At 36.4% G+C, this 18,035-nt stretch overlaps 2 protein-coding genes across 6 annotated transcripts; one reads left to right on the top strand and one right to left on the bottom strand.

The window, feature by feature from the left end:
- Positions 1-455: 455 nt before the first annotated feature.
- LOC135609820 (transcription factor MYB3R-1-like) lies at positions 456-14,534 on the top strand. Of its 5 annotated transcripts, none has more exons than XM_065103506.1 (13): positions 456-607; positions 1,111-1,341; positions 1,565-1,619; positions 3,582-3,639; positions 4,513-4,607; positions 4,718-4,821; positions 6,070-6,198; positions 7,217-9,074; positions 10,644-10,984; positions 12,130-12,244; positions 12,792-13,022; positions 13,476-13,562; positions 14,198-14,534. In XM_065103506.1, exons 2-13 carry the CDS (start codon positions 1,235-1,237, stop codon positions 14,339-14,341), a joined length of 3,324 nt encoding a protein of 1,107 aa, XP_064959578.1. In that variant the 5' UTR covers positions 456-607; positions 1,111-1,234; the 3' UTR covers positions 14,342-14,534. The 5 variants fall into 5 exon arrangements, with proteins under 5 accessions (XP_064959578.1, XP_064959565.1, XP_064959593.1 ...); XM_065103493.1 differs by having other exon boundaries at positions 10,641-10,984; positions 14,198-14,533; XM_065103521.1 differs by having other exon boundaries at positions 10,641-10,984; positions 14,187-14,533.
- A 1,897-nt stretch (positions 14,535-16,431) lies between these two features.
- LOC135612113 (U-box domain-containing protein 15-like) lies at positions 16,432-17,226 on the bottom strand. Its single transcript, XM_065107944.1, has one exon. The coding sequence runs from the start codon at positions 17,224-17,226 to the stop codon at positions 16,432-16,434; it is 795 nt and encodes a 264-aa protein (XP_064964016.1).
- Positions 17,227-18,035: the final 809 nt, after the last annotated feature.

Here is an 18,035-nt window from a genome sequence, read left to right as displayed (position 1 = left end):
GAGTATGCTAACCATCATTTAATACCAATCACTGCAAGCGGTATCTTTTTTAGGCACATTAATATCTGTGTGATGCATACACTCAACCGTAGCCGTCCACTTGCCGATCCCAGCAATCATCGGACGGCAGTCGTATGAAGTCAATGCGTGACCCGTGATACATTTCTTACCTCTTTTTCACTTACCCGGCGTGGTACCTTCCTCGCGCGAGCGGCCCCCGCGTGGGACCGGTGGCCCACCTGCCATTAGACCGGCTATGCCCGGTGGACAGCCGTTGGGATTCAAAATGAGGAAGCGGAACCGAGTGGGCCCTCGAAGCGAACGGCACGGATCTCGTGTCGACTTCCGCGACGCGGTTCCTCGTCCGGACGATCGCCCGAAGGTGTCTCCAAGTTTAAACGTAGGGTTCGAAACCGCCCCCACACTCAAAAGATTGGACCTAAAAAGAACCAAGAAAAGGACCCCGGAGATGGAATAAAACAAATCTCTCCCCTCACTCGCTCATTCGCGATCTGAAGGAGGGGGAAGCTGGTGGAGATCTCGGCCCCCGGCGTCATTTCGATTTGCCGAGGCGCCGGCTTCAGATCGTGTCTGTTCCATCGGAGAGGTGAATTAATTATTGGCTCTGTTTTCCCCAGTTTGATTCTGGTTTCGTTTGGGAGGGGGACCGTCCCCGATTAGGGTTTCAGCTCGGGCTCGCGCTCGGTGTGGCTATGATCGTTTGCTTGATGGAGGTTGTGGAAACTTTCGTCTTCGTGGGAATTGGTGGGTTTGCGATCCGTTTGTGTGGTTTGAATCGGAGAGGTTGAGAAGCAAAGAGAGGGTTGCGGGTTCTTGATGAATGGGCCTTTTGTAGGCCGCTTGCTTCCTTTTCTTGGGAAGTTGGGTTTCTTTTGCTTTTATTTCGTTAGCTCAGCTCGCCAATCTGAGATCTTTCTCAATTTGAAAAATCATTTTCGGAAATTTCCCTAAATTGATGAACTTGTTCTTTACATCATCTACCAAATGATGATTTGGGAGTTACTCTTCTAACATTGGTAACTTACTCTTTATTCTGTACAGCAATGTTTATGTGGTTTATTTATCCCTTGAATACTTTTGATTCTGCAGTCTATGGTGTTTCTTTGCTAGTGGAATCTGTTTCTGGCATCTTGGTTGCTTAATGATGGCTTCGAATTTGTATGCTGGTTGTTGACTTGTCTTGGAACGACAATATCAGTCGTGGGTCAAAAGAATGGCAAGTGACAAAGGAAAGAATTCTGTCAAAGGTGAAGCTTCTTCTTCCAACGCTGCTCATGAAGGGATTGGCCAAGAGATTCAGAAGCAAAGATCCTTAAATGGGTACCTGCTGAAAAGTTTGCTGCTCCTATGATTTTCGTTCTTTTCTTTATTCTAATGGCATTTGACAAATTATGCTCGAATAAAAATATTTTAGGCATCAAGTTTGGTTTACAGTTAGAGTTCTTTTTGAAGTTCTTAAGATTTGATCAATGCTGAAAGATGACTTTTCTCAGTTAAAGCTCGGTGAAACATATCTGACATGTAACTTTTTAATTTATTGTAGGAGAACCACCGGCCCAACACGGCGGTCAACCAAAGGACAGTGGACAGCTGAGGAGGTAAGATTCAGATGTAGATAATCAATAAGTCAGATATGTTGCTTTTGTAATACAAGGTTATTAACCTGCTGAGTGTTCTAAATGTGATAAGCAAGAAGGATTTTTCTGCAATTTTGCACTATGACTCAATGTTTTGATGTAAGGGGAATGCTAGACTGCTTTCCTTGAGACATGAAACTAGGTTGAAGTGAAAGATGCTATGGATATACTTGTATGTGAAGCTTATGATAGGCTGCTTTCCAATCATAATGGATGTTATTTATGCCTAAGCTCCTTTTTATCTTGCCCGATTGAGGATTGATTGACTCTAAAATTGGTCTTATTATGCCCTGGTTGTCCTCGTCATAAATTGTCGCTTCCCAATTGTTCAATTCATATTTTCTGTGTGCATTACCTCTGATCATTTTGACAGCAGATTCGGATGACTGTAAATGTCTAATAGAAATACTATAGTGACTGTAATTAAGACCTGATGGATGGAACTAGTTGAAGCATGTTCATAGTGACTTTTAATGTTTCCTTTACTTCTTGTATATCTATCTACTGGATAACTTGTAATATTTGATATTTATTTATTTTTTTCTGTTTCCCTTGCTTGCTCTTGATAAGTATACCAGAATGATTCTTAGGACAATAGCTTTGAGAAATGATGCACTCATTCACTAGTTTGATGCTGTATGTATGTCTTTCTTGCATTACTAACATTCCTTTGTTGAAGATATTAATCATTTCCAAATCATAGATTGAGTATTTCACCCGAGGTTTTGATTCTCTTTTTTGGTACTGATAACAGTCCTCGGACAGACTACTGTGATACTAGTATACGGATGGGCATACCATAAATTAGCATGTACCCTTACTCATTGGTGAAAGAGAGTGAAGACGAGAGAAGGTGGAAGAGGTGAAGCAAGAAGCAGAGGAGGCGGGGAAGGGTAAGAGGAGGAGGAGATGGTGGTGATGCAGCAAGAAGAGGTAGCTGCAATGCAACCGGGGAGGAGGTGAAGGACAAGAGAGAGAGAGAGAGAGAGAGAGAGTTAAACATAATGAGAGAAAGAGGAAGGAATATAGAAAATAATGACAATCGCATGCCAGTTGTCATAAATAAAAAAAATTAACACAACTTGATGGTAGGCTTGTTGCTAATTTAACATCTAGTATCAATCTACTTAGTGCTTGATATAGTGAGCCTATTGAGTTGCCAGTTGTCATAAACAAAAAAAATAACACAACTTGATGGTAGGCTTATTGCTAATTTAACATCCAATATCAATCTACTCAGTGCTTGGCATAATGAGCTTATTGAGCAGTACATCCTTTGAATTAGGCAATTTTTTTTAGTCTGTTATGTGATTGACTGTTGGACTAGTAAATTCTGGTTCATAATGATGGATACAAGTGATACTTTAAACCAGGGTTCTTAATTTCGATATGTACCGCACGATACGGGAGGTACGTACTGGTCCGAGAAGATACCGGTATGCGGACCACCCTCTATCGGACGGTACCGGTGTTTTGAGTGGTACCGACCGATACCGAGGCATACCCATCGGTACCACCTTGGATTTCGACCATTATCGAGGTGTATCGGTCGGTACACCCTGGTGTGATAGGTGGAGGTATTTTTAAGGTTTAAGGGCATACCGACGATATATACCGGAACGTACTGTACCGTGCATAGCTCGGTACGCTGGTTTCGATCGGTATTCAAAACCTTGCTTTAAACCTTGATTATCCCTACTTTATCCTTGTGTTGCTAATTTATCGTTTGATATTCCATATTAACGGTCTTGAATTTAATTATGTGGTTGTTTATTTTAGTTTATGCTCTGAATATGACAAGAACTCTTTTGGTTGCCATTTTCTTTTGCAAATTTTGGCATGGTACTTTGCTTTACGTATCTTAATAACAAATGTTTTTTATTGGATTTGCCAATTCATGCATCACATTGGCTATGCATGCAGGATGCCATATTGTACAAAGCTGTTGAACGTTTTAAAGGAAAAAATTGGAAGAAAATAGGTATTTATTTTAGTCTCACATAAACTGAGTTGCTTTTGGAGTTTTTTTTAATGTTTCATATTCCCTTATGCATATAAAATCTTATGTTGTCATGGGTTTGTTAGTGATCAAAGTATGAAACTTTTGATTTCCAATAATGCCCATATCGTGTTTCCTCTTCTTATCATTCTCAATCAACACTGTATATGGACATTGCACTTCTTTTGATTTTATCTTGATAGATCAAAAGAGAAAAAGGAATCTGAAAAATTAATGCTTAAATTGAGTAATATGTCAATAAATAATTAACCAATATGCACGTGTTATCGATAAACAATAGTATCATAAGTGTCATATGTGAAGAAAAGCATAACACAATCCACATCATCAATTATACAAGTTCTTTAATGAATAGTTTAGTATAATTACAAGAAACTATAATGTCCCAGTAGAGGCCTCATATAATGGTTGAACTTTATGTAACGATCGATATTAGTTGGTATGACCAATGGTCTATGTAGGTTAATATTGTTACATATAATATATATAAGGCTGGTGCCATACCAGCCGATTAGTTGCCAAAATCAATATCAAACCAAGATTTAAATTCTTGGTCCCAATTATTCCAAATCATCTGCCTGGATTATTTTCAGCTATTGAGCTTTATGTAGGACACTATTGATAGTAAATTAGGAATAGGAAAAAAAATCATAGCAATAATAATGACATATTTAAATCTTGTTTTTGTTCTAGTGCCATCGTTGTCTTTTTTATAATATTAATATATGTTATTATGTTATATAGCTGACCCAAAATAGTTAGGACTTATGGCTTTGTTGTTGTTTTTATTATGTTATGTGAAGTACATAATTCTTATGTTGTCTTTATTTTCAGCTGAATGTTTCCCAGATCGGACTGATGTTCAATGCCTACATAGATGGCAAAAGGTTTTAAATCCAGAGCTTGTGAAAGGGCCATGGTCAAAAGAGGTGAGGTTATGTTAAATATTGTGATAATAATACATCTTTTGCCTTCTTCCTGAAAATTTGTTCTGTGTCAGCATTTGATTAATATAATTTTCTGTTTTTCTCTTCAATAGGAAGATGAAATCATAATTGAAATGGTAAAGAAGTTTGGACCAAAAAAATGGTCAACTATTGCACAAGCATTACCTGGGCGCATAGGGAAGCAATGCAGGGAAAGGTAAACAGTAAGAGCCACTACAACTTGCATGCCATTTTAGATTTATCTCAACTTAGATCACAACATGATATCTATGTTTTGCTTATGAAATTACAATTTAGTTGATGACTCCCAGATCCTTTGAAGCAAATGAAGGGTGAATTTTTTTAACATTTGTAAGATCACCATACTATCTGAATAGCTGGATGCAACAATACTTCAGAATTTGGGTTCTTTTGCATACCAAGCCATATTTTTTAATAAACAAAATCACAGTAAAAAAGGGATTGTCAGTATTAGGTTGCAATAACATATTATTAGGTTTCAGAGGATATGTTAATTTTCATTGGAGGAGTTATTCTTAGTTTTATGATAATCTAATCCATTTCTGCAGCATACTTGTCTAAATCAGAGAGCAATGGAACAGATTGAGTTCAATTTTAAAGGTTTTGATGTTCAAGATCCTGGACCTCAAGGATCATTGTAGGATGTATGGTTGGATACTCTGACACATTCTGCTAGAAATGTATCCCCTCATGAATTGTTCCAAGACTACTGAATAGCTTGCAAAAGCTCTTTATTATGCTGGTCTTGAATAAGCACATTTGAACCCATTATTGATCTTCAATGGTTCAATTAGCTCACTGATGTCATACAATCTAACAACGAATTGTTGGCATTTGGGTAATCATGTGGCTTAGTAAGTACATATAATTGCTATGCCAGTTCAGAGATAATATCATCATGTGAAAGATGTAAAATCTTGTGCTTGTTGCTTGAAGTGATTTGTTAATTCTCTTCTGTTTAAGAATTTTTACATGCTAAGTTCTTCTATTGGTAATTTATCTGCCATAGCTTCAGAAGATCTCGACAAAACATGATCTTTTCATTTGCATTCTGATTAATATGGAATACTACATTTCATACCCATGAGAGATTCTTTAGCATAATTCTTGTGACTAGTTTCTGGTTTGGAGTACCAAACACATTTATCTTTAGCTTGGGGCCATTCATTTTTTTGATATGGATATAAATAATATATTGAAACCATAGATATACACTTTCTAAAGAATATATTGTTCCTAAGTGTGACTATTCATTCCATAATGGCATTGTAATATTGCTGTGTTCATTGAAGGTAGCATATTTTTTTTATTGTTTTTGTTTCTTTACAATTATTTTTTTCTCTTTTGATATCATGTTTCTTTGATTTGGTAATTCATGATTCATGATTAACAACTTACTGACTTCTTAGAGAATGTATTGTAGGTGGCATAATCATCTTAATCCTTCCATAAACAAGGAGCCCTGGACTCAAGAAGAGGAAATAGCGCTTATTCATGCTCATCAAATTTATGGAAATAAGTGGGCAGAATTGACAAAATTTTTACCAGGCCGGTGAGATTAGAATGCTCTTAACTGTTTGATTTATAAACATAATGTCTTTGAGTGATTCTACTTCCATGATGATGCTACGCATGCCTTTCATACCTTTTTGATACTTGAATGGTTACTATTCTCTATCTGATGATGCATGTCGTGTTACAAGCCAACTTGATGGGATGATTGGCTTGCTAACTTCGTTGAGCCCAATCCATTAGCCAAGCCAAAATGCCTAGGATAAAGTTGATAGTAGTGCACCTATGAGACCCTTATAAGTTAATCTTAGTCTTATCCCCTTCTGATGTGGGACTAATCGGGTTGAATTATAAACTCCCCCACTGAAGGGCTTGATGTCCTTGTCAAGGCTCGTCATAGCCCAGACTAAATCTTAGCATGGTGTATGTGAGGTGTAGCCAAGTGGTGGCTCCACACCGTCCCCACACCGTGATGAGTCTTTTGACTCCATCCATGAGTAGCCCTTTCCTATCTAAGTGCTCTCACCATGCTCCAATACTAGGTCAACTATGATTCCAATTGTCATGACTCGACCTGATGTGATAACTAGCCTGTTGACTTTATTGAGCTCAAACCAATAGCCAAAATGCTTAAGCTGAAGTTGATAGTAGTATACCAATCATACCCTTATAAGTCAATCTTAGTAGTGGCCACTTCTGATGTGGGATTAATCAGGGTATTACATGTCGATTGATTGTCTTGTCTGGTATTGTTCCACAGTGTTTATTTCTGTGTTGGGAGATTCACGGTTCAATGCCTGCTTTCTTGTACAGATGTCAATGTACTTTTTTGAAAGTAAATTTTTCTTGAGAATTTGTGATTTCATATACTTATATGAATATTATCTTGTTGACCTGTATATTATGCTGAGATTCTGCTTTTATTATATTCTCACTTAAGCTCATTTTAATCTCTACATCATTAAATTGAAAATTAGTTCAGTTTCAGGATAAGTGACAATTATTATAATTTCATTTGCCAAAATGACGATCTAGATTTGTGTGCTTTGCAACATCAGGACGGACAATGCAATAAAGAACCACTGGAACAGCTCTGTGAAGAAGAAATTAAATTCATATTTGGCATCAGGACTACTTTCACAGTTTAAAGGCCTGCCTAATGTGGAAAGTCCTACCCAAGTAGGTAATATGCAAAAAAACAATGATCATGGTCTAAAGGACAGGCTAGAAGTTGAGGATTCATCAGAATGCAGCCAAGCTTCAACAGCCAATGTTGGTTGGTATCAATCTGATGGAGAACTACCAAATACAGTTTCAGTGGATGATGACATTAAGCTGGATGGTGATAGTAATAGAAAAGAGATTCAGGATTCTCAGTTGTCAATGTGCACTAATGAATATTATGCTTCTATGGAGGAATTTGCACGTGCTGTTCCTGAAGTACAATGTGAAGCTTCTACATCTGCAAACTTGCTACGTGAGGAAATGTCTGAAAAAGTATCTGATCGGATGATTTTGGATGAGTTGCCTAATGATTCTTCATTAGAAGTTTCCCAGAAGTCATTTGAGCTAACAGAAGCGTCGGAGCATTATAGCTTATGTACTAGAAATAATGAAAATGCATCTGTTTTGTGGTCAAAATTTTTAGACCTGAAAGTCCCAACTTTTATATTAAACAATGATTCAAGATATGAGAAGCAGAACAATCTTTTGGCATGTGAAACTGATGGCTGCAACAACAACCTTTATGGGTTAGATGTTCATCAGGGAACTATCCAAGATTATCCTATTGAATTTGATACTTCAAACATTGTAAGTTTGGATTATTTCTCTGGTATAAACTGCCAAAACTCTTTTGGTTCTGAAGCTGGTGGAAGTCTTGGTTCATGTTCAAACCCAATATATCCTGTCAGTTCATCAGCTGTTCCTGGAATTTCCTATTGTAACAATTTGATGGCTGTGGTACCTCCATCTTATCTCTGTCCAAGTGATGAGAAGCTACAGAGAAATTCTACTCATGAAACCAGAGAAATTTTTGTTGGAGCTCATGATTCAGAGGTCATTACATGTTCTTATGATGGCTTTGCTTATTCCAGTTGCTCTTCTTTATGTCCCAATGATAGCAGTATACCTAATGTCTGTCTTCTTGAGGATAAGGAGCAGGAAATTGGGACTCCAAAGCATACACATACAGAAATGATGGTTTCGGGTACTCCTGATGCCAATCACAACATTACATTATCAGATGGAAATCCAACTTTGCCAGCAGAATTGCAGGATTCTGGAGCTCTATTCTATGAACCTCCACGTTTCCCAAGCTTAGAGATTCCATTTGTTAGCTGTGATCTCATACCTTCTGTAGATCTTCAGCAGGCGTATAGTCCCCTAGGGATTCGTCAATTGATGATGTCCTCTGTGAGTTGTTCTAAATCATACAGTCTCTGGGATTCACCTTCTCATGATGAGTCGCCTGATGCTCTGTTAAAAAGTGCTGCCAAAAGTTTCATGTGTACACCATCCATTATGAAGAAACGACAACGTGAATTGTCATCACCTATGGTGGAACAGAGAATAGACAAGAAACCTGGTATAGAGATGCCCTGTGGGTCATTACACTCATCACCTTTAAGTAACACTGAGAATTCTTCTATGGTTAACTTGAATGGTGCAGTTGTGTTGAATGAAATTTCATCAGGTTATGCTGAGGGAGGTTTTACTTCTTCAGACAACCAGCAGAAGGAACCTGTTCTTTTGGATGAGGACAAAGAAAATTTATGTCAGTCTTCTGGTTGTGCAACAAATGGAAATATTAATAAGGAAGTAAAGTCCTCGACTGACTTATCTGATAAAATGACATCATCTACAGTGACCATTAGTGTAGCAGCCAAATCTGATGCCTGTTCTTCAAGACGGAGAGTAAGTGTTATTTCATCATTTATATCTTTACCGTACATCTTATATGTGATAACCATGTACCATAGCGAAGATTTGTAGTTCATGTGGCTGATTGATCTTACAATGATAATGACTTAAATATTTTCATTCTTGCTTCAACCAAATATCCTTGAAGAAAATTTCTCTGTACGATGTATGTGATTCCACTAAAAGCTTGCTCAAACTCAAGGTGTTCTCAATCTTGTACTTTTTGAACAATAGCTTCTTTAGGGACACATGATAACTAGAAAAGAATACGGTATAGTTTAATTTAGTGGCATTTGTCAATGGTTGTAAAGTACAGACATGTTAGGCATATACGGGAGTATAAATATTTAAGATAAGTGTGCTTCTATAGATCTATTAAAACTGGTAGTTTTTAAATTGCTAAATTTCATTTTCTTGTCTTATACTTTTCTACTTTTTATTCTGTGATTCCTTCTATGTTCAATAGTAAACACTGCCTGTTTATTTGCTTTTGAATTGAAGCTATCAATCAACATCTGATATGATTAAGAAATGAATACATCTTTTGCAAGTCTCCGTTTAGGTTTGATGTTTTATCCAATGCTTTAATCTCTTTTTGCTATTTTTTTTTCTTTTTCAATATCAGTTTTTAATCTTTTAGTCTAAAGTAACTGCCTTAAATTTGGTATGGCTGTCTTATGTTGGTTGAGAAGGCCACCATAACATACTTCCAATGCTTCATTGTGTTTTCATATTTTAAGGATCTTCCACATTTTCATGGGCATATGACATGTCATCATCCTTGGATTGACATTGAAATCACTTGATAGTCCATGAAGTTTCTCATTGTTTGAAATTGTAAGCTGCCATGACAACATCCATTAGTTGCCTAATGTCTTGGATAGAGCAGGCTTTATGTGGCCCAAAAAACTTAAGCCCATTTATTAGTAATAGAGTTATCTAGTTATGTACATTAGCTTATTTGAATCTGGACCCTTGGGGTATCACGATCTTCTCTACTCTGATGTTATACATTCATCAAAATCCATTGTGTAGCACACACAATCCAAATTAACTGTTACTAAGCAAGACTTGGTAAGAATTGCTTCACGGTAGCAGTTCCATGCTATGATGCACCCCTTGCACCAGTCACTATTAGCCCTTCACTATCTAGTTTTTGATGTTGTGTATCTGTGGTCATAGGTCCACTGCAATGCCAATTATCATGACCAGGTCCAGTCAACCTACTAGCCTAATAACTTGTATAGAATGTTCTTATCCATGTGCCATGACATGCTTAAGCCCAAGTTAATTGTTGGAGGTCTGACTAGTCCTATGTATCAGTCCAATTCATTGTTATGCTCCATTACTGATCTATTGGGACATTAGAGGAAATTCTTAAATCTTAATTACATTCGTTTATAATTGAATAATATATGTTTTAGAGTTTTAACTGAAACAGAATTAGTTGGTTTCTTTTCAGCTGCAAATTATGAATTTTAGTATAAATTTGTGTGTTTCATGTTGTTATACTTCCAGTTCTGATAAGAAAATCATTCTACTCTTGTGGTTCTTATGCAGCAGGCATCTCGGATTCTAGTTGAACGCAATGCTAATGGCCAAGGACTTTTTTCTCCACATGGCAAAGGACATTCTATGAATGCATCACCAGGCACTGGTGCTAAATTATTGAAAGTTCACTCTCAAAGGAGCTCAGAGAAAGCATCGAACAATGGCCAAATAGAAAATTCTGTTGAATCTCTACCTGATGTCCCTGCCTTCTTTTCTCCTATTGCCAGTGAAAATAAGAACTTACATTCAGTGTCCACTAAATCAGTAAAATCTGCTTCATTGATCCATCCTTCACCTTTTATGTTTGAAAAATGCAGTTCAACAATTGATGCGGACATTGGACACTTGAACATGTAAGAAAACTAGATAAACAAATTCTTGTTTTAGCTTTTGATCATTCAATTTTTCAGTACGATAGATTTTAGAATTATATATATGTATCTTGCGGGCTTTCATACAATGAGAGTTATCAAGCAGATTTATTCCATACTTGGTTGCATATGTTCCTCATCATGTTTTTAGCATTGTGAACATTAAGTATCTAAGTGGTGTTTCCATCATTGCCTAAGTTCTATGATTAGCTGTATCACACACATGAGATGGCTTCTAACGAGGTCTAGTACATTTTGAATGTAAATCTACAATTTTGTTTCTGTTTTAAATTCTAGTAAAAGATAAGGCCGTTCAATGCACAAGAAGACTCTTGAGGGATGTGAGGTCTGGTAAGGGTCAATGCAACCCCTTTTTCATAGGAATTTTTATGTGGCTCTAACTTAATTACCTAGGTTGCAAAAGGAGCAACTTACTATCACACCGACTCTCACCCTCCTATTTGAGATTCTAGTATATAGCTATTCTTCTAATGAAAATTTTCCTCTTCCATGATTGTTCTATTGTTTCTTATTAATAGATTTCATGTTTAATTGTCAATTTAATCTAATATTAATGCTCATCAATTATTATTTCTTCTGATGACTTTTTATTCGATCAAGTTCTTTTGACTAAGATATCCATTCAATAATATTTTAGTGGATCATCAAACAAGGCATATCAATTCCTGATTTGACAGCATGGAATTTGCATGTATAAAAAAGTCTTTAAGAGAGGAATTACCCTTCCAATTATGAAAAAAGAGCTAGAACTCCAAATTTTGTGGTATCTTATTTTTCATAAAATTGTCTAATTTTATTGCTAGATCCCTTTTTTAATACCTAAACAATTACTTTCTCAATGGAATATATATCATGACACTTTAGTTTGATCATTTGAGTCACATATGTACTTATTTTATTTTTCGTTTCCAATATTAATGGTAATACTAATGAGTATTTTTTGGACAAACTTTTTACAAATAAAATGCAATTTTGTTAGAAATATGCTTAAAGTGAGTAATTCCGTGGAAGTTGGGATTCAATAATGAGTGCTTTCTGCTTATATTATGGAGAATAATTTGTGCTGTGATACATTTTCTCTAATTCCAATATCCTTCTCCTTACAGTTTTGATGATACCCCTGGCATCAAAAGGGGAATTGAATCTCCTTCAGCATGGAAATCACCTTGGTTTATGAACTCTCTCCTTCCAGGAAATAGAATCAGCACTGATATGTTTGAGGTTAGACAAACCAATCTTAGTGATAGATACATGTGTATCCTGCTTCTGCTTTGTTTTTCGTCAATTTTTTGCCTATTCAGTTTCACTGTTTCTGATGAAGGTGTACTGTGATTTGCCTACAAGGAATTTGTTTTTAGACACTTTTAATTGAACCAAGAAGTTGCATATTGTGCACTCGGTAAATATTTTCCATTACACTGCAAGATATGTCGAAGAAATGCTAGTTAAGAGTTTTACAAACTAGTTGCAAACTGAATTTAACTTCACATCGGGCGCTCTTGCGAGAAATGTTAGCTTGACTACTAATTTACAGGAGAAAAAGAATATTAAGGTGGCATTGCATGTCCTGAGTGTTATGTTTTCTGTATTTAGATAACAGCCATAGGCAACATGTTCAGTTGGTCAACTTCTATTTTCCTATTGTGGCCTTGAGTCTAATGTTGTTAATCTCGAACTTGCAGCTTTTTTCTTTTCAGTTAAGGAATTTTCAGAATTCTTTAATCATTGTTCATAAAGTTAACCCTATTTCTCGTACCTAATTTTGCAGGATATAGGATATTTCTTGAGCCCTGGTGATCGAAGCTATGATGCCATCGGGTTGATGAAGCAGTTAAGTGAGCATACTGCTGCTGTAGTTTCAGAGGCTCAAGAGATACTGAGAAGTGGAAACCCTATCAAGATGCCACACGAACCGAAATTTGACAAGAAGAAATTCTCAGAAGAAAATGTTGAACCTGACAAAGAGCTGGATAATCAGTGTGTACCATCAAAAATCATGGTATTTGTCTCTTTTATCTCTGAAACAAGGTTTTTACTATACGTCTGCATTTATTTGGATGCTTTACCTGAATATACTTATTGCACATGTTTCCTTTTCATGCAACATTGTCATGTCTTTCTTTATAAAATCCTTTTATGGCACTAACTTGGATTCGACATCAGATTATTTGGAGGGAAATTCCTGTATTTGTTTAACCATGTCTATTTTATCAATTGAAAGTTAAATGAATTAAAAGAAAATGTCTTGAAGCATTTTACATGAAGGTCTTTTTAGCAATTAACTTTTTTTGCATTGTGATTATGCGGTACATTTCGTCACTTTTTTGTCATTGGTATACAAGGCTACTAAACTTCCCTGAAAACTATTCAAATATACATGCTAAAGTTTCTCAAAAATTGCAAATATTTTCCAATTGTTTATGATACATCAATATGTTGAACAATTCTGCAGGCTGAGGCCCGAATCCTTGATTTTAGTGGATGTGGCACACCTGTCAAGAGATCAGAAAATGTGAAAGCAGGCAGTACAGAGACATCTGTAAGCTTTTCAAGTCCATCTTCATATCTTATGAAGGTTTGCCGATAAAAGCTTTTGGGCATCAAGCAAAAAATATCTGCCTTCTCTCTATATTAATATGTAAATGCCCCCTTGCAGAGATTGCTTTATTAATTTATTTTGTCCCACCTTTCTTCTTTTTGGTGTCATCAATTCAACGGCCAGGCCATTTTCAATTACAAGACAGCACTGGGGCTTTATTGAAGAATGACATTTGATCTATTATAGATATAATACAATATCCTCTATTGTGTCATGTTTTTTAACTGATCCATAAAGCTTATATTTCTGGGTTGCATAAGATATTTTCCAAATTTGCATTTCTCTTCTCAGCAAATATGTGTTTTTAACAGACATCATTTCAAACTGCAAATCCTCTTCAGTTGTTTTTGTGCAACCTTAGCTTTTTCCTTGATGTCTTAGGAGAAATAGCAGAGTTACCAAGGAGGCATTTATAATCCATGATAATGTGTGATCTTATTCTTTCTTTTATGGGGACTTGTAAACAAATGAAGCATTGAACAAGCATAGTGAATTCTTTAGTTAGATGATCTTTAGATCCCTTGATTTAATAGTTCAATAATAATGGCTGAGCCTCCTTTTTAGCTTTCTTGCAGGATATTAGCTTCATGATGTCTCTCTCGGAATTCTGCATTTTAATCTCATTATTCTGCAATGGACAATTTGACTCACATAGTTCTGCTGCTCTTTCTCTCTCCATGTTACATTACAAAAATGGTTTTGTTAAGTTCCAAGCATGAAGCCATCCTTGTAATTTTCATGATTTTGAGCCAGCTTCTAATGAAACAGTACTTTTAAGTTCATGACAATACACACAATGTATGCTGTTTGCCTCCTCCTATAGTAGGGAAGAGTGCCATGGACAGAGACGAATGGGAGATGTGCCATATTCATGACAGCATAACTATCTTATTCTTCTACCCAATACAAATTTTCTCAATGTTCAACTGTTCAATGCAAAATATATTGTGCAAGTTACCTTTTTGCAGTGCCTTTGTTGGCAACTTACTGTCATACTGCATGATATCAGAATGATCAATCTTGCCAATTTGTTGGTCGGAGAAAATAATTAAAAGACATTATTGAAACATTTTAACTAATTCTTTGGGTAGTCTTTATAATGAAAAGCTATGTTTATGTTCATAGGAAAAGACTTCTGTTAATGCTTTGGAACAAGAAAAGTGCAACTTCTCTTACTATTGTCATCATTTTACCAAACATAATTCTGATATCATCATGGTGCATATGAATTGGCACTGCCAAATAAATAAATTCCAAATCGAAAGAGCATTCTTTGTCTTGTTTTTATGATGTGAATTCTTGAGGCTTCCAACATTGTCTAAGGGAATTAGTTATGACGACTTAGAATGTAATTAACAGCATGTACTAAGCTAGGCATATATATATATATATATATATATATATATATATATATATATATATATATATATATATATATATATATATATATATATATATATATATATATATATATATATATATATATATATATATGTATGTATGTATGTATGTATGTATGTATGTATGTATGTATGTATGTATGTATGTATGTATGTATGTATATGTATGTATATATGTATGTATGTATGTATGTATGTATGTATGTATATGTATGTATATATATATATATATGTATGTATATATATATATATATATATATATATATATATATATATATATATATATATATATATAATATGAATAAATTTTTTAATAAGTTTCAAGTTTTTTATTTTTTGCATAGAGTATTCCTTTTTGGTTTATTCCCACGAAACATCTCTATATTTTTTAAAAGATAAAATTATCATCAATCTTTGTCTCATCGATTGTTGCTTTTACCTGGCCACCTTCATTCCTCATCCATCTCTGGCATCATGTCCTGATTCACTTCCACCCCATTGTCTCACCTTGTTCTCTTCATACATCTTGCCCGTCGTAAAATCTCGACACCATTAACTCTCCATTGAGCTAATAATTGTATTTCTACCACTCACTGTGACAAGAGTAACCTTGCCATCATCGACGGGTCTCACCATGCACTACAATGACAATTGTGAAGCTTGCAAATGAATAGGGGAGAGGAGGTGAGGGTGGTGGTCACCGACCCATCGACAATGATGGGGTCGCTCCTACTATGGTTGTAGAGGTGTAACTATCAACTTAATTGGGAGTTAGTGGTGCCTAGATTCGAAGGAGGGGAAGACAAATAAATTGAGCATGAGTCAGACGAAAGCTATGGATAATCTCATCTTTTATTAAATAAGGGGCGTGCTACGTGAATAAACAAAAACAAAGAACACGTCGTGGGAAAAAATAAAAACTTCAAATTTTTAAAAATTATTATATATATAATTTCAAATTTTTATCCTATATATATATATATATATATACACACACACACACAATTTTATATTATGTTTGGCTAAAAATATTCAGAGTATTTTAGGTTGTTTGTATTTTTATATATTTATGTAGGTCAAATAGACTAACATAAATTGGGCTAATTACATATTACCCAATGTAGTTAACTACCTTTAACATCTCGGTCCCTACACTTTAAAAGGTTTCATTGACATCCCAATAGTTACGAAAGTGAAACATATAGGTTCATTTATCCTAACATCGTTGATTTTATCGATGAATTCACGAAAATATAAGGTAAAAAAATAATTTTAACGTTTCAATTGGTGGTGACGAATGACATTAGTGGTGGTAGATGTAAAGTGGCGACAAAGCGCTCTACAGCTCCATCACGGAGCAACATTTGCGGCACGGAGTCATCAGTACCGGTCTCGGAATCATCAAGAGCCTAGAGTTGACTCCCCCACCCACTCTCTAGAACCCTCGATAACACCTCTGCCTTACTCTTCCCCCTCATGCTCACCCTGCTGTTGCCACTGACCAAAGCTCTCATGGCTGCCTTTGCCCCGTTCACCTCCTTGACATCCCCCACCGTCTTGTTTCCATCGCTCTTTACTAGGTTCAGTAGTGTAACTGCAACGTTTTCCCTCGCCCTTCTACTCCCCCCAACCACTAGATCTACTAGGACACTAATGTTGTCCACCCTTCGGAATGACTTTATGCTATCATCGCATCCTGTCACCCAGGCGATTACCACCATCGCATCCTCCACTACCACCCTCCACCTATCCTTCACCACCAGGAAGAGGGGCGACATGATGCCCAGCTCAATAAGGGCAATGCTGTTGAGAAGGTAGAGGGTCAAGCTGAAGAGGGCCTTAAGCACATCCTTGATGGACCTAGTTGGTGTGCTAGGAGGGGTGCCAAGGAGGTCCATAAGGGCGATGACGAGTGGCTTCTTTGACCCAATGATGGAGCGGTATGCTTCGATGGAAAGGAGGCTGTAAAGGGTTACGACGCCGTGTTGGGCGACGACGGGGGAGAGGAGGTCGAGGGCGACATTGAGGGAGTCGAGGATGCTCGGGGTGCACATGAGCACCTCATGGGTAGAGATGAAGAGGTTAAGGAGATCAGTAACAATGTCCTCCTTAGCCTTGGTTGCGGACGAATGATGGTGATGGTGGTTGAGGAGGCGGGTGGTAAGGAGGGACACGATGCTAGCATCGATGAGAGAGGAATGCATCTCTAGGTCCTATTTTGATAGGTGACGAATCTCCACGACGGCTTCGGTAGTGAACTTTGATTCTGCAATGATAGAGCGTCGACACAGATGTAGAGTGACGAAAGGGCTGCTCGGCAATTATGTCGACATCGACACCAATAATATCGTCGTCTATTACTTAAAATGAAATATTAAAAATATATTTTTACCCTTTAATTTTATATTTTCATTCGTAAAACTGATATCGTTAAGATAAATAGACATATAAGATATCAATATAACTTTTTAAAGCATAGAAATCGAGATACTAAATGTAATAAACTATAAGGATAATATGTAAGATAGAAGATAATATATAAGGTAGAAGTATAATAACGTGAAGTTTTGGATGGACGTAAGTAATGGCATATATTAAAGATATTTTGTATTCTAAAATTTCTAATTTAAAATACGTGGTTTCCAAGCTGAGAAACTCGTGTATACGAACACCCTATACAATTATGTGTAATTGAAATAGCAAATGCCTATCAAGAATTTTAATTAAATCATTTGTGATTACTCGTGACTCATTCTTCGACATTTTCGAAATCCTTCATATGTAGCCCATCAATAATCCATATTTATTTCAATCTCAAGATGGCTAAGTCTAACCGTAGATGAGAAAAATACCATTTTGATCATCACTAGTATAAACGCTTCAATTAATCCGAGAACATTATTTTCCCATCCTCTGTCTCCGACGACGCACCAATCAGGTAAATAGCCCCGGTCGAACCTGGTGGGTCCCCCTCGCTTTCCTGGCTGCTGTCTCGCCGTGGCAGGCGATCACG

This window comes from Musa acuminata, chromosome BXJ1-2 (assembly GCF_036884655.1).
Source record: "Musa acuminata AAA Group cultivar baxijiao chromosome BXJ1-2, Cavendish_Baxijiao_AAA, whole genome shotgun sequence".
NCBI classification, from domain to species: Eukaryota; Viridiplantae; Streptophyta; class Magnoliopsida; order Zingiberales; family Musaceae; genus Musa; species Musa acuminata.
The sequence above is the reverse complement of the archived record's forward strand: the minus strand, read 5'-3'. Positions and strand labels throughout refer to the sequence as shown.